At 42.5% G+C, this 27,916-nt stretch overlaps 1 protein-coding gene and 1 long non-coding RNA gene across 2 annotated transcripts in view; one reads left to right on the top strand and one right to left on the bottom strand.

Annotated features, from left to right (window-relative positions):
- Positions 1-5,445: 5,445 nt before the first annotated feature.
- On the bottom strand, positions 5,446-6,630 carry LOC309857337. The gene is made up of 3 exons (XR_014307646.1): positions 6,332-6,630; positions 5,756-5,811; positions 5,446-5,622 (listed from the first exon to the last, which is right to left on the bottom strand). It is a non-coding gene; the product is annotated as an uncharacterized lncRNA (long non-coding RNA).
- A 187-nt stretch (positions 6,631-6,817) lies between these two features.
- The window catches only part of ERCC6 (ERCC excision repair 6, chromatin remodeling factor), a 73,102-nt gene continuing 52,003 nt past the window's right edge, over positions 6,818-27,916 (top strand). The window contains exons 1-5 of the mRNA XM_082718626.1: positions 6,818-6,935; positions 10,404-10,840; positions 12,680-12,800; positions 14,667-14,778; positions 18,533-19,250. Of these exons, the coding sequence (XP_082574752.1) occupies positions 10,419-10,840; positions 12,680-12,800; positions 14,667-14,778; positions 18,533-19,250 (1,373 nt within the window). The 5' untranslated portion in view covers positions 6,818-6,935; positions 10,404-10,418. The remainder of the gene's footprint in view (positions 6,936-10,403; positions 10,841-12,679; positions 12,801-14,666; positions 14,779-18,532; positions 19,251-27,916) is intronic.

Genomic DNA, 27,916 nt, shown 5'->3' with positions numbered 1-27,916 from the left:
CTTATGCCAAAATAATATTTTAAAATGTAAATGTATTTATTTACCACTTCCTTACTTAAAATCCTCCAATGGATTTGATTTGTACCTGGATTAAAAGCTAAGTCCCATGCCTAGCTTACAGAGCTCCAGGTACCCGGCCCCTGGCTACCTTGGCTTCGGTCACAGTGGCCCAATTTCTAGTCTTAAAACTTGTCAAGTTTGTACCAGTCTGATGCTCTTCGCACTACTGCTTGCTGCTGAAAATGCTCTCCCACCTGACCCTCAGATAGTGATCTTTTCTCATTCAGATAGCAGTCAAAATGCCCCCTATTCAGACGCTACTTTATACCCACTAAAGAGGCATTCCAGGTACTCTCCAACCTATAATCTTGTTTTATTTTCCTGAATAGCATTTATTACTTTATCTTTTTATTTGCTTCATACATTTATTGTCACCCCTCCACCTTCACTAGAATTAAAGTCTCATGAGTGCATGGACCCTGTCTGCCTTGTTGGCCTCTGTGTCCCCCACAGCCATCAGGACAGGAGAGGGTAGTAGCTGCTGGATAGAATGTATCTGCTGAAATGAAATTAACCAAACCCATTCGCTTGGTGCTCTGCGTTCTCTAGTGGCCATTTGTTGAATAGCCTTCTTTGCGAGGTGGCTGCTCCAAGGGAGCTACACATGTAACAAACAAGTGGAATCGCTCCACATTGTACAGCATTCAAGATCATGTGATTCCACTTTCTTTCTGCAGATTTCATCTGGAATTAGTTACCCTGTGAACATGTCCTCATCCTCCAGTTATTCTTACTTTTGCTAAATTCTTCTTTATGTTTATACTCTGAATCAGTTTCCACTCATACAGAGACTAGGTCAGCAATAACTTTCCTTTTCCTATGTTCAGAATCACCATGGTTCCCTTCAAAATCTCCTTAATGTACAAGCGCAGATGTCAGTTACCATGCTGGGTACTACTAACAAAATTACCCTGGGATAGCAGAGTCTGCTAAAATCAGGGTGCATTGAGAGTAACCTGTACTTTTCCCTGAAGTTTGAGCAGAGCTTTGCTCATGCGTATGTTTTCTTCTTCTTTCCTATTTATTTATTCATTTATTTTGTTAAAAAATTTCAATTGAAGTGTTGTTGACATACAGTATTAGTTTCAGTGGTACATTGTGATTTGACAATTCTGTACCTTATGAAATGCTCACCACTTTAAGTGCAGTTACCATCTGTCTGTCGCTGTACAAAATTACTACAATATTGTTGACCATATTAGGTCATGATAGTTTGCATCCTTGTGACATTTTATTACTTGAAGTTTGAACTTCTTAATCACTTCACTTATTTGATCCATCTCCTGCTCCCCTCCTTTCTAGCAACCACCAGTTTATTCTTTGTAATTATAAGTCTGGCTCTGTTATTTTATTTTATTTGTTTGTTTTGCTTGTTCATGGTTTTTTTTTTTTTTTAGGTATTTTATTTTATAAATTAAATCATATGGTATTTGACTTTTTCTGTCTTATTTCACTTAGCAAAACACCCTCCAGGTCCATCCATCCATATTGTTGCAAATGACAAGATTTCTTGTTCTTTTCTTTTATGTATCAGCTTTGGAGAGCAAGGTGTTAGTTGAAGTTTATTGAAACGACCCTAAAAGATTAGGGGAAAAAGGCAGTGCCCAAAATTAATCCTGGAGGGATTTGAGAAAAAGTCAGGGTAAAGACAAAGTCGGATAGACTGTATGAAAGAGTGAGACTAAGAAAGTTAAAGGCACAGAAGGCCATGGCGGAGACATGACCAAAAAGTAGGAAGACAGTTCCTCATCTCCACACTGTACTCCGCTACTGTAGACACACAAGCACATCAGCACACATATATACATGTAGGTTCCAGTGGAATTATCTAACCATTGTCATATATCATTGCTTTTATAATTATTATTCATTTATTCAAAATATTTTTAACACTTTTTTGTAGTGGTTGCTGACATAATTTTAAATATGCATTTACCCCTATTTTTAGCTTTATCAATTTTGCACAGTGTTCAATCCACTTCTAGTATATTTCTATTGTTTGTTTGCTTTTTTAATTAGTTTTTTCATGTTTATGGAAAATGGGGAACCAATTTGGGGCATTGCCACTACCCTGAAGTTTTGAAAAGTGAGAGTCAGCTTAGTTGTTCTGTTTTGTAAGGGTAGGGAGAAAGTTTCTTACATGGAACACTACATAGAAAGTAAAGGCACAATGACAATTCTGGTCATATTTAAATGAGTTAATATTTGTAAAGCAGGACAAAACCTGGTCCACAGTGAGGGCTATAAAAGGGCTTGTTACGTAAAATGCATTAAAATCCAAAAGAAGGAAGTGCCACAGTAGGGATACTGAAAATATTGGCTTGGGATGCAGAGAAGCTGTTAAGGCCTAATTCTGTTTAGAGGGTCAGGGAAAGCTTCAGAAAAAGAAACTTTGGAATGGGTGAGAGAATTCCAGGCAGAGAGACCCATGTGCAAAATCACAGAGGCCTGACAATAAGAAGTAGGGATATGCTGGGAAAAAATAAAACGGCCCCCCTCCTACCAAAAACCCTGGTTCAGAGATTTTGTCTGTTTGGGTAGTGTAAATCCCACAACCCCCAATTTCAAGTTCCCAATGTGAGGCTACTGATTCACATGCTGGAGCCCTAACCCTTTTTATTTATTTATTTATTTGACAGAGAGATCACAAGTAGGCAAAGAGGCAGAGAGAGGAGGTAGCAGCCTCCCTGCTGAGCAGAGAGCCCAAGATGCCGGACTCAATCCCAGGACCCTGAGATCATGACCTGAGTCGAAGGCAGAGGCTTAACCCACTGAGTCACCCAGGCGCCCTGGAGCCCTAACCATAATGTGATGAGATTTAGAGATAGAGCCTTTATGAGGTACTTAAGGTAAATAAGATCTTAAGAGGGGGGAGGGTCCTGAACTGCTGCCCTTATAAGAAAGAGACAGGACCACCTGGGTGGTTCAGTTGGTTAACTGTTTGCCTTTGGCTCAGGTCATGATCTCGGAGTCCTGGGGTCCTGGGAGCGAGCCCCTCTTCCTCTACCTCCTACCCCCACCACCTCATGCTCTCTATCTCGTTCAAGTAAATAAATAAATCTAAAAAAAAAAAAAAAGAGAGAGACACCAGAAGTGTCTTTCCACCAAGTGAGGACAGTGAGCAGGTAGCCATCTGCAAGCCCAGAAAAGAGTCCTCATTGGGATTGCATTGGATTTCCCAGCCTCTAGAACAGTAAGAAAATAAGTAACTGTTGTTTAACCGCCCAGTGCATAATATTTCTGTTATGGCATCTTGAGAAAAATGAGACAGTTGAAAAAAGGTACACATAACAGACTTGCTAGCCAGTCCAAGCTGATGGCAGCCCATCACAAACAGAATAGTAAATAGTTCCTTCAATCTTGGGCATAGGCATCCAGAGTGCAGAAAATCAGATTGGGCAGGATAATAAAATGGCTTGGATAACATGTTAAATACCTCAGATTTTATCTTGCAGGGATGGGTCTGAGGCAGAGGAGAGACAGGATTAGAAGGGTCTGAAATCCCCACCCAAGTGCCTGTGTAGGGAGCAAGATTGGGCTAGGAGACTGGCTGCAACAGTCAAGAAAATTGAACAGAGGGGACGGGGAAGATGGGATAGATGTATAATCTATGGGGGAGGCAGAACCAGTGGAATTTGGGGACTGAATGGATGTAGGGGGAAAGGAGAAAGGTTTTGGTTGACATTCAGACACCTAAGTTTGTAAACGACTACAATAAGTAAGTTACTAAAACCTCCACCACTTCTTATAGTTGATCTTAACCCATTCAGGCTGATAACAAACTACTACAGAACTGGAGGCTTAAAAAACAACAGAAATGTATTTCTCATAGTCAAGGAGGCTGGGATATGAGGTCAAGATGCTGTCATATTCGGTGTCTGGTGAGAGCTGACTTCCTGGTTCATGGACTGCCATCTTTTTGCTGTGTCTTCACATGGCAGAAAAGGGGAAGGATCTCTCTGGGGCCTCTTTTAGAATGGCACTAAATTCCATTCATAAGGGCATGGGTGAAAAGAAGGATCCTGAGTATTCAGGTGGGCACAGGAATCGTCAAAATCTGAGCTGTTGCTGCTAATGTGACCTTATTACTACTCTCAGGCAACACAAGTCAGGAGAAACTTGGCTTAAAGTACACAGAGCCTTTAATTAGCTAAATACAAATTCATCTAAAAAGCTTTACTGAATTAATAGTGACTGTTTCATGATGCCTGCTCTAAATTAAAGGGATACTAAAAGGATAATTACAATCATGTGGGGTAATGATGCATCTTTCCAGTTTGGTGCTCCAAACCTACTCTCCATCTCTCTCAACCCTGCCCTGTGCCCAATGAGGCTGATCTATATAGAATGGCACCAACGGGTTGCATGACCCTCTGGCAGTGAGTAGGTTTTGACCAATAGGAGGCAGCCACAGATGAAATAATGAAAGGGTAGTGAGTTTAGGGTATGGATTTCCCAGTTCCCTCCCAATGAGTGACCATGGGTTGGTACATTTCAACTGGTCTTTTCCGTTCAATTGTTCTCTTCTGAACCTATGTCTTCCCGTGAAGACCCTTTCATGCCCAGGGATGGTGTATTCACTTGTTAGTGCTGCCATAACATAGTACTACAGACTGGATGGCTTAAAAAACAGAAATGCATTTTCTTACAGTCTGGAGACTCTGAGACCCAGGGCTGGCAGGGCTGGTCTCTTCTGGGGCCTTTCTTCTTGAATTGTAGATGGTTGTTGTTTCCGCATGTCTTCACATGGTCTTTCCTCTGTGCATGTCCATGCTCTAATCTCTTCTTCTTATAAGGATACCAGCTATACTGGATTAGAGCCTGCCCCGATAACCTCATTTTAACTTAATAAAAGATTTTTAGTGTCTTTAAAGGAGATCCTATATCCAAATACAGTCCCATTTGAGGTACTGGGGTTAGGATTTCAACTGAATTTGGAGGGATGCAATCCAGCTCATAATATATGGGAACATCTCCTAAAGTCTTGCTAGGCCCGGGGGTACTGTGCTGAGTTGTTTTCCTAATCCTGCCCACACCTTTATAAAAGTTGTTAATTCTTGGGGCACCTGGGTGGCTCAGTCGGTTAAAGCCTCTGCCTTCGGCCCAGGTCATGATCCCAGGGTCCTGGGATCAAGCCCTGCATGGAGCCCCGCATCGAGCCCCACATCGGGCTTTCTGCTTAGCAGGGAGCCTGCTTCCCTTCCTCTTTCTCTGTCTGCTTCTCTGCCTACTTGTAATCTGTTTGTCAAATAAATAAATAAAATCTTTAAAAAAAAGTTGTTAATTCTCCTCAACCACTTAAGAGTGTACCACCTGCCTCCTGTCCAAATTCTAATTGACACACAGGCACTCACGAAAATAGTGCACATTAAAAGGGGGACCTCATTTTCTTTCTTACTTTTTTTTTTAAAGATTTTATTTCTTTATTTGACAGAGAGAGAGAGAGATGACAAGTAGGCAGAGAGGCAGGTAGAGAGAGAAGGGAGGAAGCAGGCTCCCTGCTGAGCAGAGGGTCTGATGATGCCAATGCCGGGCTGGATCCCAGGACCCTGAGATCATGACCTGAGCCGAAGGCAGAGGCTTAACTCACTGAGCCACCCACCGGCTCCAGGACCTCATTTTCAAAATTGTTGGAAAGCACTGTATATCTGGGAGAAACAGCTTTCACATTCAAGCATTAAAACTAATATCTTACCAATGCCTTTCTGTTCACAATTATTGTACTCAGGAGATCACCAGAATCCTTTATTCCTTTAAAAAACAAACAAACATTTTTTATGTGGGATGACTTAAGGCAAACGTAGATTGGTGCTGCTAACAAGAGAGATATGGTGGGTGCTATTACTATTACCAAGTAGCTTCCTAGCCCCCTTTTCCTACTGTCTGACTTCAGGCTTCAAAATGAGGAAGGCACTTCCCTACTCAGGACCAAAGATCTTTTCCTAAAAAAACAAACCAAACCAAACTAAACAGAACTTTCCCCACCCCCCAACATAAAGGTCCTTCCCTCAGTCACTGCTACTCGCCGAGGACTTTCCGGAGAAAATTCATTCTCTTAGGGAGTGGAAGCCCTGAGAAGCCGCCCTTTTGGTTAAGGCGGACACCTATCGTGGGCTACTCCTTCCTCAGGAGTAGCTCAGTTTCCTCCCTCCGTTCTGAACCTAGGTGTGGATGGTTATTTTGTTTCTTTAAACGCTCCAAGCAAAAATTCTCATTTGGCCCCAAATCCTTCTTACTGCTTTGATGTGAGGACAGGTATTAAATGACTCACCAGTGCAATCAAGGCATTCATGTGGGTCCACTGTACACACACATCCTCCCCGCCCAGCTGTGTGTGTAGGAGCTGGAGGGGCAACAGGTTTAAACAAGGCCTCTCCCTCTTCTTTGCGTGCTAACAGCCGTGCCAGATGACCAAGACGGAGCAACAACGCCCGCCGCGAGAGGCGACTGAAACGGGACATTCCAGCCGGCTCCCCTCCCCAAGCTTATTTTCTTTGGGATTCACGGCACACAGTACCTCTCTCTCTTTCTTCCTGAAAACATGTCCTTCCATTCTTATGATCGTCCTACTGAAGAGGTACTTTTTGACCAGCACTGAAACGCCGGACCCAAGTTACACATCGGATCACCAGCCCATACAACCCTTACACGCAAAACGCAGAGAGAAAGGCGGGGCTACACGCATTCGTCCAATCACGTGGCCGCGCACGCCCTTCCAGGGCCTTCCGGCACTTGCGCCGTGGTTAGGTCACGCTGGGAGGCGGTGCTTACGACGAACCAAAGACGCATGCGCCGCGGCTGCCCCGGTCCGGCTTCCACGGCTGCGGGCGTCGGTGGCATCTGCGTTTCCGTACTGGTGGCCGCGGGGCCCTGGGGTGAGTGTTGGGGAGGCCGTGCTGAACTTCGAGCTCGGACTCCCAGGAGCCTATGGCCTCGTCTTGGGCATCTGGCTGTCTTGAGGGAGTCCATCCGCGGGGCTGACCAGGAACTGGCCCTTGAGTCGGGCGCGCGCCTTCCTGGCCCGCGCACCTGCGGCCGGAAGTGACGCCCAGCGCTCTCACCTGGGGCGGCGGTGGGTCCCAGCCTCGGGCCGGCGGCAGGCTAGTAGTGGGCCGGCCCGGAAACTTGAGCTTCTGGGCTTTGTGTTGGCCCAGAGCGCAGGATGAGCGCGGCCCTGTTCGATTTCGATGAAAAAAATAACTGAAGTTGTTACTTGAAAGAAAGCATCGGGGTAAATGCAAGTCAGGCGCTTTGGGCATTGATACTGTCAAGTGGGATTGGGTAAAGGATTGAGCAGTCCGTATACGAATGCTGTAACAGGGATTTCCTACGTAGCGTCCATCTTCAGCCTGTTCCAAGCTGCAGTCGTTTTCCCACCCGTGCGTCTCCCGTCGTTTCCTGGTACTGTTTCTTCCAGTCCGTTATCCATACAGTAGCCCAGGTGATCTGTTAGGAAATTCAGATAGGTCATGACATCATCGCCCTGTTTAAAAGTCTTCAAAATCGTTGGAATGAAATCCAAGTTCATGTTTTACCAGTTCCTTTGTGATCTTGGCTACCCCTCCATCTTCACTTCTTCACATCTTCATTTGGGCCCCACTCCCTCCCCAGCTAGGCATGTTGACAACCGAGTGCAAACCAGAATCCAGTGCCTCCCACACAAGTCCCAGTGCTCAAAGGGGAGGACAATGAAGATACTGTTTTTCCAGATGATTACTCCTTGCAGAGTGTTAGAAAATAATCTGCAAGATTTATACAATGAATGGAATCCTTATCAGCAACTTTAACTGTTATGCCCATAGTATAAAGTAAAAAATTCTCACTGTGTTCCATCTTTTCATTTTCCAAGGGCACCAGCTCTTACCAGCCTTAGAAATTACACGTTTCTTTGCATAATGTTCGTTTCAGTTTTGTCCTGTTTAATCCTTTTCATCCTTCAGACACTGGCTCAGGTATCATTATCAGAGAGGTCTCCCTCCTTATCCCTAACTCTGCACTGTCAATTAGTTTCCTCTGTTACTTTGTCCTAAAGAATCCTGTACTTTTATAGCGGTTACCATAATTACGTGTGTGGATATAATTTATGTATGAACATGTTTAAATGTATAAATATGTGTATGTGTATATAATTCTTAAAATGTATGTTTTTCCCAAGAGACTAAGCTCTGTGGTGACAGAACCTAGTACACTGTCTGGTATAATTGACTATCAAGTATTTGTTAAATGAATGATTTATTTCACATCTGAAACTGTTTAGTTTCTGATGAAAACTTCCTGATTTTCAGCTTTTATTCTCAGGAAACTTGGCCCTTTGGTCCATAGTCACTCTCCAAGTGGCTTCTTGATGTCTCCCTTTCTCCTTCCTTCCCTTCCTATCCCAGTACCTTCTGGCTGCTGCTACTTCTTTTTTTCTAATCTATCCAGCTAGGACCCCAAGTTCAGTTACTTGAACTACTCTTCTCTTCAGCATCTGTACCCATGCGCTTTTGTCCTTCTGCTGCTTCTGCTCTGAAAGCTCCCAACAGTGACATTTCCCTGGACTGTTAATTACCCAAGGAGCAAATTGTACAGCCTTGGGGATTGTTGGCAATCTGTGGTTTTGGGGGGCCCTCCACACCTGTCACCAGTGTTTGTTCCCCATCAGCTTTTCCCTTCTATAGGACATTTTTTGCAGATTCTTATTCTTCTCCAGCCCCTCTTTCTGTTTCCCATCTGCTTCCTTTCTGAGATTCTTATTTTTATGGCAGAATTCACCAGTGACTCAGTTGTCCACATTGGACTTGTTGTTTTAGACTCCTCTCTGAACATTACTTCCCTTCAGGATATATGGGGTGTCTTCAGTGTATCAGACCCTGGATCAGGGGTTCACATCTTAGCTTGTATAAGTTTCTTTAGCTCCAGACCCAAAGCATTGTCCCTTCCTCTGTTTCCAGGCGGCCTCTTGTTGGTGCCTCTTCTACAGACCTACCCTGCTGTGTTATTATTGACATGTTTCTCCTCCCCTAGAGAATAAGCTACTCTGGAAGGGATAGTGCTGAGTTCCTGGTGTCTTTGTACTTGTGCTTGGCTGCCAAGATGGTTTTATTTAATGAGAAATCATTGGGGCTTATTGGGAGAACTCCTGGTATTTTTATATAAACAAAGTTTCGGTGGTGAAAGAAACCTTAGTTTATATAGTTAAATAAAAAGCAAGGCTGTCTCTTGGTTATTGCATTGCTTTTTAATGTATTTATTAGAGTTACACAGGCAACATAGTGAATACATTTTACTGAAGGAGATCCTGAGTATGTGGAGTGAAATGTGAAATCTTCCTTTATTCTCCCCTATCCTGCTTCCTCCTCCCCAGTGGTTGCAGGTTTAGTGTGTCTCTCCAGATCACTTTGAATGCATTTAATACACACAGATGCAGATAGACTTTTTTTTATCTAACATAAATGTGTTCATACTCTGATTTCTTTTCAGTTTACAAGCCTTTTGTATCAGTGTCACTGAAAATACTTAATGCTTATACGCTTATATTAAACTGTTGATATGCTACAGTGAATAGCCTTCCTTGCATGTATGTGAGTATTTCTTTGGAATACGTATCTGGTCATGTGCATTTTAAATCTTGATAGATATCGTTAAATTGCCTTCCAAAAAAGCTTTAGTAATTCATATTGCTTTTAGCATTGTGTGAGGGTGGATCTTCCTTGTCTGCTGGACATAATCAGGCCTAACCTGTTTTTTACAACCTGATTGGCAAGAAATTGTGTTGCACGTTGGAATAGGGTAATTTTTGAGAATTTTCTCAGATGCCGGATTTTAGTGGTGATACTATGTCTCGTTCAGAGTTTCTGCGTATTAAGTAGCCAAGTTTCTAGTGGTCAGATTCATAGAGAAGCTTGTTGCTTACTTCACTAAATTTGTGTATCACAGTTCATCATGCCACTGTATTATCAAACTTTTGTGCCACAATGCAGTGAAGATGCTAACTTGGAAAGTAGCAGTCAAATGACGTCAGTTGATTTGGAAAAGACTCTTAGGGTGCCAGTCAAGATTTTGATTGCCAGTTTTCTTACATGGCTTTCCAAATGTCTTTTATTGTTGATGCTGTTTTTTCCTTCTTGTCTTTTTCTTTCTTTTTTTGGTTAATACTTCTTATTATCAGAACTCAAGAAGATGTATAGCTTTTGCCTTTTTAAGAAAAGTAATACTTGCAAACTCAAATTTATCTAATTGGAGGCTTATTACTTGATCTTTTGAGAATTCAGTGTTCCTTAATTATAAAGATGTTAAGAAACTATATAAATATCAATTCTTTATAACCAAAAAGGTTTATTACATTTTTTTTCCCCCTTTAGGTATTCTTGTAGAGGATGCAAAATGCGAGAATCTCCAACTCAAGTTCAACTCAGGAGCAAGACGGTTTGCAAAGTCAGTATGTCAATGATAAACAAGAAATGACAATCAAGCAAGAGAATGATGGCAGTGTGGAGGTGGAGGAAAGCCTCCCCTCTTGTTCCTCTGCTAATGGACCATCCAGTTCTGCCGAGGGGTGTTCATTGGAAGTTTCGAGGAGAGGGCCGGCCCTGCTGCACATCAACAGACATCACATACAGACGGTGGAGCAAAGTGCGCAGGCCCTTGAACTGCAGGGGTTGGGTGTGGATGTGTATGACCAAGATGTGCTGGAACAGGGAGTGCTTCGGCAAGTGGACAGCGCCATTCATGAGGCTAGCCGTGCGGCCCAGCTTGCCGATGCGGAGAAGGAGTACCGATCAGTCCTGGATGACCTCACGTGAGTGTGGATTGTCTTCTCTGATTGCAGATTTTGTGTTTACATGTGATGGAGAAATGCAGGTAATAGCCATGGTATTCCAGAAATATGGGAGATTTATAGAACCTCTTATTTGGAGGATGGAGTCAGTTAGGTCAGTCCTCAACCATGTGTGCGTGAGCTTAAGTCCTTTCCCTCAGGAGCAACATTGAATGTGGTAGTCAGGGTCTCAGGTCAGCTCACAACAACCTGTTTATGCATAACATCCTAGAGAGAAATAGTGTTCTGAGTAGCCCAGAACTCACAACCATGTGCCCAGAATGGTTTTCAGGTGAAGTGTACCTAAAGGTGTGATGTGTGCAACTTGAGACACCAGGAACACATCATGCCCTTACCCCTCACATTTTTCTCTTGCCCTTCAGTTTCTTTTTAGTTTCCTGTGTCTAAACCCAATGTCCGTCTTTTGATAATTTTTCAGATTTGCATTTCGAGAAATAATGTGAAACAACTCCTTGCCTTTCCTTTCTTCTGTCCTACTTTTGACTCAATAGAAAAGATGAAGTCCCATGGAAACTTCATTTGTGTGTTGGAGGAGAAGCAGCTCTGGACCTGGGCTGGAAGGGTGGGGCAGGCGACGGTGGAGCTTCTTCACTATTGCTAGTCTGCCCTGTCTTGGCTAGTGTTCTAGGCTGTGTCAGGCAAGCCTGAAAGAGAAAAGGAGTGCGGGGAGGAATGGAGCAGTCTCAAATGGGGAACGGGAGAGGAGGGAAGAATGAGGAGCTATTGGCTACCCTTGGCTGGGGACACTGTGGTGCAGATGGCGGTTGGAACTTCAAGGACATGTTTTCTGCCAGCAGCTTCCTGGTGTGTTCTCTTGGCCTTCTGAGTGGCAGGTACCCCGGAGTACTTATGGTATTCTAGGTCTCGGGAGCTCGATTCCTGATAAGGAACATACTTTCACATTTGATCTTAGATATGTGCCTCCTGCTTGCTTAGGTGACAGAGTGCTGAGGAATTACCTCATGGATGAACATGACATCCGTGGTGACATGTGGTTAGACTACCAGTAACTTGCATTGATAACATCCTTAGTCCTGATATCCACAAAGGATACAAATAGCAAAGTATACAAGTGTCAAGATTAAATTTGTGTTTTGAAAACTGGGAGTTACCATTCTACTGTGTCTGTTTTAGAAGAATCATGTTAGAGATTGGTTCCCCCCCGTCACACTATAAAATATTATGCTACAGCAAATAAGTCTTCCAGTATTGTGAAAAAAAAATATTGTCACAGGTATCTGGCTTTATAAAAAAGGTCAGCATTTTTAGTACTTTTCCAGACTTGGGGTTACTTCCAAAAGGGGCTTTAAAAACCCATGTATGGGTAGTTGATAATGAGGAAGCTTGTGTGTGTTTGGGGAAGGGCTATATCGGAGTCTCTGTACCTTCCTCTCAATTTTGTTGTGAACCTAAAACTGCTCTGAAAAACTAAAATCTTGAAGAACCAAACAACGTATATCATTTTATTTTAATTTAAAAGGACAACTATTGTACATTGTTTTAGCACAGTCTCTTGAATTGGGTAGTCACTTAAAATGTAGAATGAATGAAACAGCTTACAAATGGGAATGTGCCTGGTTCTAATCAGCCAGATCAAAGAAAACACTAGCAGTTATCTTAAACTTGTAATAACCCTTCAAGTTGTGTATTTGGCAACAAGAACATGCATTCTGCTTTAGTTTCTTTTATCTGTCAGTTAATAAGAAGTAAAAGGACATCTTTGTAGCATTTCTGTCTTCACATTACACTACAAAAAAATGTTACTAGAGTGGAAAATAGACATTTTATTTTGTTTTTCAGGTCATGTACAACATCCCTAAGGCAAATCAATAAAATTATTGAACAACTTAGCCCTCAAGCTGCCACCAACAGAGACATCAACAGGAAACTAGATTCAGTAAAACGACAGAAGTATAATAAGGTGATTCCAAATAACATTAAGTATTGCATTTTTGAAAAAGTCATCATTGCTGTTCATTTAATATTTGGGAAGTATTCTGAAAAGAAGATGTGAAGGAAATAGGTATAATAGAAAATTTTGAGTTCCTTTTTCACGTTTAATATTTTAGCTGTTTCTGTTTAATATCTTATGTTAAAGAACGTCTTTTAAAATACACACATACATCATCACACATACTTGAGAGAAGTTTCTCTTGCTGGCTTTGTGTGCTGTCTTGTTGATGTTGATGATTATAGTCTTCCTTGCTGTGCCATTTTCTTTTACCTAGCTTAGGCACCTGTTTGGCATGTGGGCCTCACGTCCATCTCCTTGTGTTGTGTGAATTTTCTTTTTGTTTGTTTGTTTGTTTGTTTGTTTTGCTTGGCTCCTGCTTGTCCTGATTATTGTGTTTCCTATGGCCACAGCCATCACCCCACATATGCTCAAGGTCACTACTCTTAGGTATTATGATTACCACCCAGACACACTGATGGATCTGCACTTAGGGTTGTACAGCCTCAGGGTAGGGAATATCTATTACTTATGACACTGTTTTTTTGAGGTTTGTAACATTTTTTGGAATTTATGCCTTTTGAAAATAGGTCAGAGTGGATAGGAATGCCTGGTTTTGATCATTTGATTTCTGCCATCCAAAATGACGAGCAGATATCCTTGTGCTGGCAGTTGACCCCCTGCTGCGAGTAAAGTCCTTGCATCTTTTATTTAAACTTCATTTACTTTATTTAAACTAGTGATGTCTGTAGAGTGCTTCCTTTTGTTTTCCACTCACCAGTCTGTTATCTTCACCGTCCCATCGTCTATCACCTACCTCCAGAACAGCAGCCCAAAAGTCAGAGCTAGCAGTGGCCTCAAGCAGCTGAGGTCTCCCCAAAGCAGAGAGAGGACATCTGGCCTCTTGTGGGAGCATGTGAAACCAGACTTTGGGCCGTTTTACATACTAGTCTAAGTCAGCTGTAGATTCCTATCTTTCTAAAATAGCCCTTTGATGGTTAGAGATAAACTATTCAGAGTGAAAGGCTCTGTTTGTTTCTTTTTAGAAGGCTGTTTAAATGAGATTAAATGAGGGAAAACTGAAGGAAAAGGAATTGCAGTTTAGTATAATACGGCATTTATACTCAGCATTTCTCCTCATCGCACTCTCATATTTGGTGTTTAAACATTCTTGACCTTGGGAAGAACAACCAGGTACCATAGGCCTAGTTAATTGGAGAGGCCCTAGGAACCGCTGCATAGCTGAGCTCTGGTGATAGAGAGGGAGACAAGACAAAGTGGGGTCTGGGGTGGGTAGGGTAAAAGAGTATATTCAAATGTATATGCCTTTTAAAGTCTAGCAATTGGGTAGAATACTATAAAAGTCTGTAAAGGACAGTTGTACATACGGTAGATGATCAGAGGTGCTTTTTTATGTGTTTGAACAGTTGTGTTTGTTTCTTCTGCCTACAGCCTATGGACCTCATAGCCTGTCCGTTGCTAAAGTCAGAAACAGAAGTTTAGTCATTTACCCAGTGGGCAGTGGGGAAACCTAACTAGAGCAGTTCCACCTCCTAGTGCAGTGTCAGTGCACAGGAACTTCAGTGCTCAGGCACATAGAAAGCTGGGCTGCCCAGCCAGGAGAGTGGGTGGGGACAGGCATGCCTGCCCGCCCCATGGGAATGCTTTCAGGCCTACGTCCTACGTCCTTTGGCTCAAATATGGTTCTTTATGATAATAGTAATATATGGAATTTCTGTTTTATTTTGCCTTGATTAAAGTTTTTAAATGTATCTTTTGTATTTAGCAGTAAATCACTTCATTGCTGTTTTCTATATTCAATATTTACCACTCAAGGAACAACAGCTAAAGAAGATCACAGCAAAACAAAAACGTCTCCAGGCCATCCTTGGAGGAGCGGAGGTACAAGTTGAAGTGGACCATGCCAGTCTGGAGGAGGAGGATATAGGTGAGGCTACTGGGAACAGTGTCTCTTTGTTCTTGAATTGGTGCCTGATGCCTGTAGCGGTGAGGGTATCTCCTCAGTCCTGGCCGGGGTTTCAGGAAAAATCCCTTTCTTTGCCTTACTGTTAAAACGGATGAGGAAGATTTTATTGTCTACCCCTGCAGAACCAAATCTCTTAAGTTATAAGGGGGTATTTGGAGAATGAAAGTAAATGTTCAACTCCATCTACTAGAGACTGCTGGTGTACACTTGGTATTAGTTTAATAAATTAGGGAGCTTAGCATTCTTGTGTAGTTAATTTTGTAGGGACAACTGACTTCTTGATTGAATTACATTTTTAAGCCCAGCATCATCAGTCAGCATTCATAGACTTGCTTTTACATATGTTTTTGGGATGTATTTGACAGGCTTTCCAAACATCATCACTTCTTTTGTTTAAGAAGAGCTATCATACTATGGCTCCGATTTTGTTTTTATTACTGCCCAGAATGGGTGTCTTTTGGAGAATGTTTTGAGAAAATGCATAAGCTCCGAAATGAAATATCTTTGTGGTCTGTGTGTGTGTATGTGTAGGTGTGTGTTTAGAAATTGTTGGTAGCTGCTCAGTCATTTAATATTTGAAATACAGATTAAGGCTTCTTCGCATTTAAGCTTTTCAAGCAGATATTTTCTACTAGTTTCTGAAGTTTATTCCGTAACATGGGAGAATTATTATGAAGAATTAATTGAGGCAATAGAAAAAACATTAGATGAACTTTTACATTTCAGTCTCTCAGAATTTATTGGGCCTGTGACCAAGGCTTTCTGCTGCTGAGAGGCCGTGTTTCTTGTTCCTGTCTGGCTGCCTAAAACCTTCTACTGCATTTTACCTCCTCTTGCTTCCTTGGTAAAACTTTGCCCAGGATTAGTGGTTGCTTCCCCAATTCCAGAAGCCCCTTTTCACCCTTGCTTCACTTGGCCTGTCTGTAGCAGCAGATACTTCTGTGCCTTCCAGGATCCCAGTCTCTCCTGGTTTTCCTTTTGGCCCTCTGACCATTTCAGTGGGTGGTTTTGTTTGCTTTTCTTTTCTGAGGGAGAAAGTCTGGGGTGGGAAGTATAGGGTGAGGGTGGGGGCATCAACAACCTGATTCTGAAATTGATGTAAAAATGTGTTGGGCCAAGAAAAGTTCATCTTGAAGAGGAACAAAATACCAAGACCTGTTATCAAGCTGCAGTGATTAAGACAGTGACGTATGGGCACAAGGAAAGACAAATAGACCCGTGGGACAGAATATAGGGACCAGCAAACAGAACCACCCCCGCGTGGTCACTTGGTTTATGACAGATACAGCAGTGCAGTGCTGTGAAGAGGTATCATCTTTTCAGTAAGTAGTGCTGGATTCATTCACACCAAGGTAAAACGAACCTTGGGCCCTTACACCATGTACAGAAATAAATGAAAAATCGATTTTAAATATAAATGTGAGTGGTAAAACAAGGCTTTTAAAATACAGCATAGGAAAGTATTTTCATGATCTTGGGGCAAAGACTTAATGAGACATAAAAATGCTCATGGTAAAGGAAAAGGTTTGATGAGTGAGCTGTCTCACAACTTCTGTTGAAAAGAGAACACCGAGAGAGTGAAAAGGCAAGCCGAAGGGAGATGATTCTTGTAACACATGTATTAATTGAAGGACAGGAATCCAGAGTGTATTAAAGAACTCTTGGGAAGGGCTAAAGACCTGAACATTTTCTTCAAAAGAGGCTATTCAGAAGGTCAACGAATCTATGAAGAGGTGCCCTAGTCCTTTAGTTCGTAGGGAAATACAAATGACAACCACAGAGTGGTACCGTTGCATACTTACTAGAATAGCTACGATGCCAAGAATGTAGACCCATCGAAACTCTCAAACATTGTTGGTGGAACTTAAAATTAATAGGACCATTTTGAAAAACTGTTTGGCAGTGTCTGCTAAAGCTTAAGATACCCAAAGAATTAGGTATACACGAATTACTGATGGATGTGTATTGGAATATTCATAGCAACGTAATTCATAGTAACTAAAATCTGGAAACTACCCAAATGTCCATTAACAGTGGAATGGAAAAATTACAGTGTAGCCATGTGATAGAATACTAACAACAGTGAAAACCAGCAACTGCAGCTGTATTCAAGAATGGGGATGACTATCAAGTGTAATGTTGAGCCAAATAAGGTGACACAAGTGTACCAACATTTCCGTTTACATAAAGCTCAAAGCCAGGGACAGCTTGTTTGTAGTGTTAATAGTGTGGTGGGTCTTTATTCTGGGAGTGGGTTAGAGACTGGGACGTGCCATCACAGGTGCATCTGGTGGTGCTAGCAGGTTCTGTTTCTCGATCTGGAGATGGGTGTGCAGTGTGTTTTTTTTGTGAAAAGTAACTGAGCTGTACACTTGGCATTTGTGCACTTCCTGATGTGTATTTTTCTTCACTGCAAGTTTAGTGAAGAACGGGCTGCGGTGTTACTGCACCGCGAGAAACGTAGATTGTGGAATGTGAATTCCTTATGCTCAGCCCTACTTCTGTTGGAGTTTCGGCTCTGGGTAAAGTAGTGCTACTCGAGATGAAGTTCAGAGATTTCCGGGTGACTTTATGTTATTAAGACCGAACTTCCCGTTTACACCCTCCGTTCTGTCAGGTGCACATCTAACAGTGCTGTTCTGTAGACCTGCTGGCAGTGATGGGAGTGCTGTCTGTGCTGTCCCTTGTGGTCGTCCTTAGCCCCACCCGGCTCGTCGAGCACTTGATATATGGCAAGTGTGTTTGAGGATCTGAGTTTTCAACTTAAATTTAAATAGCCACATTGTGTGGAGCAAACATTTAACTTTTACCTATTCAGGTGCATGTTGATTCTTTATACATTTGCAGTTTTGCTGTTTCTTGCATTTTAAGTCTGTGCGGGTCCTGGTACTCGAAATGGCATGGAAACTTGGGAGAGTGCTTCCTGGGGGGGGGGGGGCTGTTCTTCGATAAGGAAACAGACACATTTGTCTGAACGTTACATATGGGTAGGTCTGTCTCTGGCTGCATAGAGAGTATATTTATAATGCATTATTTTAGAAAAAGTTATTGAGAGGGGCAGCTGGGTGGTTCAGTGGGTTAAGCCTCTGCCTTTGGCTCAGGTCATGATCTCAGGGTCCTGGGATCGAGCCCTGCATTGGGCTCTCTGCCCAGTGGGGAGCCTGCTTCCTCCTCTCTCTCTGCCTGCCTCTCTGCCTGCTTGTGATCTCTCTCTTAAATAAATAAATAAAATCTTAAAAAAAAAAAGAAAAAAGAAAAAGTTTTTGAGGATTCAGCTTTTTGACTCAGTATATTGAATTTGGCATGATGAATGCTATAATAAATGTTGTTCTCTTCTTTATACACAATATGCTTTTGTACATCCATGGTATGTTTTAATTTTTAAAAATTTTTATTTTTTTAAGAGAGAGAGCACACATGCGAGTGGGGTGTGGAGTAGAGGGGAAGGAAGCAGGAGGGGGGGAAAGAATCTTAAAGCAGACTGCACTGAGTGCAGAGCCCGCTGAGGTCTCAATCTCACAGTCCTGAGACCATGACCTGAGCTGAAACCAAGAATTGCAGGCCCAAAAGACTGAGCCACCGGGTGCCCCCATCCATGGTATGTTTTAAAAATGTGAGTTAATCATAGTTGCTGTTTGTTGGAGAAGTGACCATTTGTGTTGTGCTCTTGGAAAGGTTTCCGCTAGTGCCCAATGCACTGTCATCCCTCTTTCAGAACCGGGGCCGTCCTGTCTCGGCAGCATGCTCATGCCTGCCCAGGAGACCGCTTGGGAAGAGCTCATCCGCACGGGCCAGATGACACCTTTTGGAACCCAGATCCCTCAGAAACAGGAGAAAAAGCCTAGAAAACTAATGCTCAACGAAGCATCGGGTTTTGAAAAGTATTTGGCAGATCAAGCAAAATTGTCTTTTGAAAGGAAGAAGCAAGCTTGTAATAAAAGAGCTTCTAGAAAAACCCCGGCCTCGGTCACTTCGGAACTGAGCACAGCACTCCACGAAAACAAACCAAATGAGCAAAGCAAAGTTCTCTCAAAAACAGATAAGCGCTTGAAAAAGCACATGAAGAAGCTCCAGAAAAGGGCTCTTCATTTCCAGGGGAAGGTGGGCTTGCCAAAAGGAAAGAAACCTTTGGAGTCTGACGTGAGGCCGAAGGTGGAGGGCAGCTCTGAGGGTGAAGAGTCCGAGTACTTGCCCACGGAGGAGGAGCTGGAGGAGGCCGAGGGGGCCGAGCTGACGGCAGAGGACACAGACTATGAACTGAAGCCTGTGCTCAAGCACCGGAAACGGCAGAAAAAAGTCACAGGGCAGGAGATCGAGGATGACTTCCTTCCAAGTTCTGGGGAAGAAGCAGAAGCTGCCTGTGGAGGAAGAAGTCGGAAAGTAGTGAGATGCCGAGATGATGGAGATGAAGATTATTATAAGCAGCGGTTAAGGTCAGTCTGCAGGTTGTAAACAGATTGCGCTCTTTGCTTTCTCTTAGGCTGCAGGTTTATTGAATAAGAATTCTAGATTTGGCTTAAGTATTAGGCCCCCGTTTATCCAAAGGTTGGAATCCCTGCAGCCTTAGCCTCCTTGAACCAGCAGAGCCCTGGAATCCCCAATGGAGCTAATCCCCAATGCCTCTAACTTTTGTATCTTCGTTCAGATTTGGGGCATGTCTCAGAAGAAGAGCTTAGGGGAAGGGCCCAGGCAAGAGGCATGCAGAGGACTGAAGCAAGAGCCGTGTGCCTTTACCCTCAGAGAGGACCCAGAAGGGAGGGTCAGGAAGAGGAAAACACTGGCCTGTGTCGTGTATGTTGCGTGGTTGGTTTTTTTCTTTTGATGCAGGGAAGTAATTGTCCAGGACTTTCTTCCAAAAAGGAGCTGAAATTTAAGCTTTAGTATATGAAAGTATAAACTTGTTTTCTTAAATCCCTCCTTCCTTGTCTTGAGAAAGTAGTCCCCTGCAGAATTACGAACTCCCATCATGCTGCCAGAAAGGCATTTCACGGGCAATCGCCTGCCCTTCCTTTTCACTTTTCAGTTTTGATGCTGGACACTGACTTTGGCTTTTCTTTCCGTGACTCAGTAGATGATGCAAATAAGATGAAAGGGAAGGTGATCATGTTCCTTTGGGAAGTCAGTTGCCACATATTTTTTGTGAGCCCTGAAAAATGGTCTGGACGCTGTAGGTACCTGGTGTGCCCACCAAGCACGACCCTGCCCCTCCCCGGCCTCCCACGTGAGCTTACTCAGCACTAAGAAGGTCCAAGGGAAAGGGAATCTGTTTAGTGGATTCATTTTTAAGTATTTGCTCCCGGGCTGGTCTTTTTCCAGTCCTCAATAGTTTTTTCTTGTTTTCTATGCAGGGAGACCTTATTTATCATGTTTCTTGTAGCTTTCCGCTGATCTTCGTGAATGCAAACTGTCCTGATAATTTTTTTCCTTCTGTTGAGAACTGATGACCCACACCCAGACTATCACATACATTATCTAGTCTTTTAAAAGCAGATGTGGCATAGTTCTTTTCACAAAGAGGTTGAGGACCTGTGACCTGAATCCGGTTCTTGAGAACTGTTACACTCACACTGTGGTAGACCAGTGTAGCATAGTTGAGGAGGGACTTATATTTGTTACTTCTTTTTTTTTTTTTTTTTTAAACAAATTCACAATTTTTTTTTTTTTTTTTAAGATTTTATTTATTTATTTGTCAGAGAGAGAGCAAGTGAGAGAGCAAGCACAGGCAGACAGAGGGGAAGGCAGAGTCAGAGGAAGAAGCAGGCTCCCTGCAGAGCAAGGAGCCTGATGTGGGACTTGATCCCAGGACGCTGGGATCATGACCTGAGCTGAAGGCAGCTGCTTAACCAACTGAGCCACCCAGGCATCCCTATATTTGTTACTTCTCATTGCAACTTTATTTTGCACATTTAATATCTGTAGAGCTGTTTGAGGGATATGGCTGCATACTCTTGAACCTTGAGCACTGTCATTCTCTTAACTAACTGTAGAATTAATAAAAGTGTTAATCTCAACGTATTGATTGTAAATGGAATAGTACTTTCTTCTCATTCAATATTTATTTTAAATGTATTAGTATCTTGAGCAGAAGTGGCTTATTTTGATTGAATTTTAAATAAGGATTTAGTTTAAATTCATGGCAACACGTTTTTCTTAATAATCTCAAGACCGTAGAACAGTTACTTCGAAAGCCATATCAAAGCCAGTTTTTTGCTGAAGTTACAGTAAAATCTCAACTGAATTTCAGAAATATCAATAACTCTAATTGCCACCAAAATACTGTAGCTTTTAAAATTTTATGGCTACAGTTATTAAGGCTGTTAAACTGCAGATAACACATTGAAATGTTTGTATGACATCTCCTTTGGTACTCTATGGTTTGGGGGATGGTAAAAGGAAAGGCAGGATCTAAGAAGCATTAAGAACATTTTAGAACTACAAGTTGCTTTTTTATTTTGTTGCTTGTTGTTGCTGATCTTTGTGTACATATTGAAATTGTAACGAACAACAGCAAAACAAAACCAAAAAAGACTTCAGGCTCCCTTTAGCAGTGGTTTGATGACAGATGATCAGAATAAAGCCCTATAGAGTTTGCAACATAGAAAATGAGTTTTCCTTTATGGTTCAAACTTAGGAATATGTTCCTAGGCCAGGTGTTTTCTTGTATTGATTATAGCCCTGTTAATTATTATGCTCATTTAGAGCATTGTGGTGCTTAGAAGTGAAAGTGAGTCAGTCCTACAGATCTTAACCCCTTAATTCTCTCAGCTCAATTGTCAGAGTTCTTTCCTTAGCTCTAGCTTAGTTTTTGCGTGTAATGCCAACTATGTATCATTGTTTTTAGCTGTTGCCAAGTGGGAATTTCCTATCAAGCCTTCTCTAGAGCTTAACCTTTTCTGGAATAGGATAATAGCACTTAGGATCCTACTTTCTCTGACTTAGCCCAAGACCTCAGAACAGTCTTGGAAGTGTTACTCGTTGTTTTAAACTGCCCATATATTTTTCCCTTTCCACATTTGTATCTTGCTTCTCTTTACTGAGTTGCATTTGGAGGCTGTCTGTGTCCTTAGTGGTGTTCCCTGATTTTCATACCTCTGATAATGTACCAGGACGGATGAGCTAGTTCTTAGAAGTACATATTCTGTTGGTTCTTACTCATGTCCTTAGTATGCAGAGCCTAGAAAACATCCATGATTTTCTAATTTTCATTTTGTAGAGCAGAGTATCAATTAGGGTATTGCTTTTAGTTGTTCAGCTTTTCTTAAAATACATTGCTGCTTTACAAAACTAGGGCCCGGGAGCTCCAGGAGCCAAATAATAGGAATGACACACATTCAGTGTTGGAGCGTTAGGTGTCCCTGGTGAACACTTACATGTCACTTACCTCATCCAGTCTGTACAGCCAGAACAGGTCAGGGTGGCCTAGAAGACCAGACATAGGTGCACCTTTCTCCTCAAGGTAATCAAAGATCAGCAGTCCTTGTTACTTAGTGTTCCTGATTGATGAACAGATGAGATAGAAGGCAACTCCCATTGTTTCCTCCTTGTTCTCGCTGCATGAATGCATACGTGTGCTCTAGGACCAGGACTAGGGTTTCCAGCAAGGAATTTGTGAACTTTTATTAGGGGACACAGTCACCAGTAGGCCCAATGTGAAGGGAATAATGAATTCAGACACCAAAGATTTTGGGGAGGAGATTAATTCTAGCACAGGGCTTTGTCTATTGAGTAGTTCAGATATTTTGAAATAGACCTTAGGGTGCAGGTTACTGAGAGGGAAAATACTTGTTTGCTTTGGAGGCACATTATTTCTCATTTGGATTGGTGGGGTGGTCACCTGGCTTCTAAGCAATCCGCCGTTGCCAGGTGGTGCCTGGCTTCTAAGCCATCCGCCGCAGGACAGGTCAGGCACAGGCCCTTGCCTTGCCGAACAGTTCCCATCTTGGGTAGTGGCAGTCTGTTCGGGGGGTGGTGGGGAACAGACCCTCTTTGGGCTCTTCAGGCAAGAGTGGCACAGTCCATTAGTGGTCTCTGCCATGGGCATGGGGGCCTGGGGGAAGCAGCAGCCTTCATGCCAGCCGTTTGCCAACCTTGAGATACAGCACCAACAAAAAATGCCACCAATTCTGGCTTCCTTCTCTGGCAGCAGTCAGCACTGCTTGGGTCAGGCTTGGGCTGTAGGTCAGGTTCCATCCCGAGTGAGAGGATGAATTTCCAAATACACGTTGTCTCCTGCTGGCACAAGTAGGGCTAGTGTTTAGCCTTTGACTTAAACCCATACCCTGAAGCTCTTCTTTCTGTTTCTGTTTGCCAGACGTTATTATTTAAGTTGCTAACCTGATGGGCTGTATTTCCTTGGCAGTGAGCGTAGACTAAAGCAGAGGTTACCCCACCATGGCCTGAATCTGCAGAATCACCTGGGAGCCCTGCCGTTGGAGGTGCTGATTCAAGAAGGCTAGCATGGGGCTACCAAGCAGTAATATTTAGAAGCTTTTCTAGGTGGTTTGATGCACTGTCAAGTTTGGGAAGTACATGTTGTGTATAAATAGGTTTTATATACTGTTTTCCTTTTTGAGGTTGTGGCTTTTGGCAGATTCAGTTTGTATTTGTTTCTCTAAAATCTTTATATATACCCTGCATAAGTTTGTTTATATAGGGGAGGGCTTGAAGGGGAACTGAGGTTAGTTCATTCAGCTACTTGCTGTATGTAATAGATCATTTCCTTCCTATCAGACCAGATGCTTCAGAATCACCTGGAAAGCATCTTCCAGACTCAGCCTAGAGCGTCTGAGGCTCCAGGTCAGGGGTGGGAGGAGCTGGGCACTGTGTGGGTACATTGACTGAGCTCCCGCTGATTCTGAGGTGAGGTTGGTAGCATTCCTTATCATTACAGGCCCTTACTGTGTTCCCACTGAGGAAGCCCTTGAGACTGTTGGAAAGAACTGTGGGTAAGGATGTTGGGGTTTGAAAATGAAATGCTTTTTTCCCCTACTCTAGCCCAGAATCAGTTTGGTATTGCTGCTGGAATAAATCTGCCCCCTCTCGCATTCCACTGCCACCTCAGCGAGTGGCAGTAGATTTCCCAGACTCTTGAGTAGGTGGTGCCTAAGTCTTCTCAGATTATCAGGTCCTTGGGACCAAGCTGCAGAGGTCACAGCCTGAAACCGATTTGAGTTGCTCCCTGTGAATGGTTTGAAGGCTTTCCACACTCTCCACCTTGCACTTCTGATGATTCCTTGTTTTTTTTAAATAGTGAACTTATGATAACATTAAGATGAAATAACTACTTACATCTCTATTTTTTGTGTTATTTGTCTACATTTCATTCCAGGCTTTGATCCTGCGCATACATATCTTTCAGTTATTAAAGTTATAGTAAGAGGTTCAAACATTTGATCATGTCCTGTTCAGGTTGATCAACTTTCCTGTGATCTCACTGTTAAGAGATAGAGCTGGGATTTGAAGCCAGGACAGAGTTGTGTAAATGTCATTTTCCTTCTGTTTGTGGGATTGGGTGGAATGTGCGATATCTAGATATGACCACAAGGTGGCGCCAAGAATCAGTACATAGCTGCCTCCACCTCCCTTTGATGGAAACAACCAAAAACCTAAGTCGCTTGCATGGGGACTTGGGGAGATTATAGGGAGTCTAGAAGACTTGACAGATAATGTGTGGATGGGGATAGGATTTGTGTCATATCTTGTTTAACCTGCATCTGTAGTCATGATGCCTGTTGGTGTAACTGGATTCTAATCCATTTAATAAAATGTCTTTAAACCTTAAAGATTTTTCTTTTCAGCCCCCCTTTTTAAAATTTTACTTTATCTTATGTGACTAACTTTAAATGGCTCCATTCATTATGCATATCTTACACAGTGTCTTCACACTGCAAGGCTTAATCATCTGAGTAAACAGTATCTCCGTTGTCCTTCCTCTTGAGCCCTGGGCCCCTATGGCCAGGGGTGGATTGGATCCTGGTTTGGAGGGTTTGGTTGTATATACATGAAGAGAAGAAGAAAAAGAGACTGAGAAGAGAAAGGCTGTCAGTGTTTTCAGATGCTTACAGGGTTCAAGCCAAGTGGGGTAAATGTTGAAAAACGTCTCTTGGGTTTGGAAATTTGGAGGCTTTGATGGCCTGAGCAAGGGTGGCATGTAGGGGATGGAAGGAGGTTCTCTGAGAACAACTATAGCTAGCATCACTGAATGCATAGTACTTGGCAGTGCTTCATGTCAAGTGGGCTTGCTGGTTTAATCCTCACAACCCTGAGGAACTAGGAACCTGAGCCCAGAAAGCTCACTTAATTTGCCCAAGAGAACATAGATAGAGAAGCCTGGGGGAAGGGGAGGGGGTCTGAAGGGGATTGGGGTAGGCGGGAGTGATTATCGGCTTGGTCAGTACAGTGGACTGAGAAGAGCATTGCTTCAGCAGCAGGATTCCGCCATCTCTTGATGGGGACCACCTCCACACTTTTTGTGGGTACCGTTCCTAGGAGGCCAAGCCTCCTAGAACCACTCTCCTAGCTGCGTGTCTCCATCTTATTGTCCTCCCAGAGCTGCCTTCTCTTTGCCCAGAGCTGGCTCCCTTTGCACTGCGATTGTTTCATTTGTTCTTTAGTTGGATCTTTGTTTGCCTTGGATGATGATTTAGCACATTCGGGAAGGAAGGCCAGATTACATTGTAGAGCTTATAACTTTTTTAAAAAAATCATTTGTTCTCTAAAATCTGAATTTATTAGAAGTTTAAATTTGATCAAGAAACCTAAACCTACTTTGATCAAGAAACCTAATGATTTGAAGATTTTTCTTATCATCAGTTTCTGGGAGTTAATTTCTCAGGAAATACGCCCCCCCCCTCCCCCCCGGAGTCCGTATTTTAAAGAGAGAAGAAAAAGTTACTCCCTTACAGAGTTCTCTCAGAGAGAATCTTGGCTCCTTTTAAATGACGAAGCTGAGACACAAATGAAGACTAATTCTGCTTCGTGCTCTGCACACACCTCTCATTCCCAGCTCCAGCGCCTAATTGTGTGCATCAGTCTTAATTTACTCTGTGAGATCTGGACTCCTAACTGAGGGTATTTCATCTGCTCACATGTGCCAATTAAGTCCACCCAGATAGACCATAAAAAGGCAGATAAGAAAAGTAAAACACTGAGTATCTCAATTTAGCAAATTAGACTAATCTGTAAGGGATTCTTAGCTGTCTGAAATAGAAAACCTACCGCACTACAGAAAAGAAAACAATATTAAATACCCAGCTTGGTGCCTTGAATATATTTTCAAAAATCAAATTGTGCTCATTGTGCTTCTGTTGTAGAATTTCTTTCTTGGATATTGCAATAGTGGAGAATGAGCCCGAGATTGAAATTTCACCCCATATTGAGAATGATTTAACTATGCGATGTGTGGCTTTTTCCTCACAGTGCAGATCCAGACTCTGAGCCTGGTGGCCCTTGCAATGTGAAGATGAAGGCAGAGCAGTTAGGTCACTTTTGAATTTCAAGCAGCTCAGTGTATGACTTCCTTGGAGCTTTGGAATGGGCACCTTCGTTTTATTACTATATGACCTGAAGCTACTGATAATTGACAGTTCTTATTGTTCAGTGTATTTTGCCTCTTTTGTGAGTTGGTATAGGCACCGTTTTTTCTGTTTATTAAATGTATCCTGTGAGTTTGTTCAGCCCAGGTTATTTGTAGTGAAAGGAATTGCTAAGCTGACTTAGTGTTACTTGACAGAGTTGGCAGGTGTGCTGTGAAGAATGAGTTTTGACTCGCTCTGTGCAGTACTGAGGTAGGGAAGGACATCTTTTGAGACAAATTTGAATTGAAGCTTTAGAAATTGGTTTGCTCTTGTACAGTTGTTTTCCTTGTATGGTGCTTAAAGAGGCAAGTATTGATTCTTTAGCTCACACTATGAGAAAAGAAGTAGTTTGAGGTAGTTTGAAAAAATATTTTTTGAGAGGCAAGATATGTAACAGGAGTACAGACTCTGGGGGCCGATTATCTGTGTTCGAATCTTCACGTTGGTGATCTTGGCCAGGCTACTTCACCCTTTCCCTGCCTACTTCAACTGTGAAAAAGAGATTAAAAATAGTATCTGCCTCATAGGGTTTGTAAGGATTAAGTGAATTAATAGTGGTAAATTGCTTACAACAGTGCCCAGCACACAGTGAACATTGGTAACTATTCTTGTTATGACTTAATATTTGTTTTCTGACTCTAAATTAAAAATACATCCACACACACACATGCACACACACATGCACACATGCACGCACACACACACACACATACACACACACACATATATATGGTATGGGTTTTGTATGTGTAATTTCCCAAAACACAGCTGGTCCAGAGCAGCAAATGTTACTTAGGAGGTGGTATGTAACATAGGGGTTAGAGATTACAGGCCATGGAATCAGATGCCAGAGTCTTACCTATAGCTGTGAGATATTCTACATCTTTTCATCTGCAAAATGGGGATTGTAAGAGTACTTTGGTCAGGGGTCGTGTGAGGATTGTAAAAGATAATATATTTAAGCTATTGGGCATATGTCAGGCACTCAGTAAGTACTAGCTATTCTTATTTGCATGCCCACTAGCTAAAATATTTGCTACAAGGATTTCTTCAAGCCAGTAAGAGGGTCTGTGAGAATCATGAAGAAGAGCCCATATATATTGATATATACGAAAAGGTGTCCTCTTTCTAAAGTAAAAGGCAGTTTACAGTTGGTATTAGTATGCATAACCAGATCATTAGCTATTATAATACTTAAGTTATGTTAATGTCAGGCTTTTCTTACCTCTTTCACATTTTTTTATCAACATGATAAGGTCCACTTAGTGATAAAATGTCTGTACAAATAGGAGCACATTATCCATAGTTTGGGGAGAAATAAAAAAATTATTTCTCCTTTGAATGCACTAGGGGGCACTAGACCTCTGCCCAGGGGGCACTCTTCCAAGTTTCTTAGCCTGCTGGTCCGTTCTAAGTGTGTGTAAGTCAGGCTTACACTTGGGTTCCTCACTGTGTTCTCTGTTCTCAGGTCAGTGTTCTGGATTATTCTGTTGTGTCTTGTAAGGCTTGATTTCCATACTCCT

The sequence above is a fragment of the Mustela nivalis genome, assembly GCF_964662115.1.
Source record: "Mustela nivalis genome assembly, chromosome: 2".
NCBI classification, from domain to species: Eukaryota; Metazoa; Chordata; class Mammalia; order Carnivora; family Mustelidae; genus Mustela; species Mustela nivalis.
Note: the sequence above shows the minus strand (reverse complement) of the source record. Positions and strands in the feature narration are given on the sequence as shown.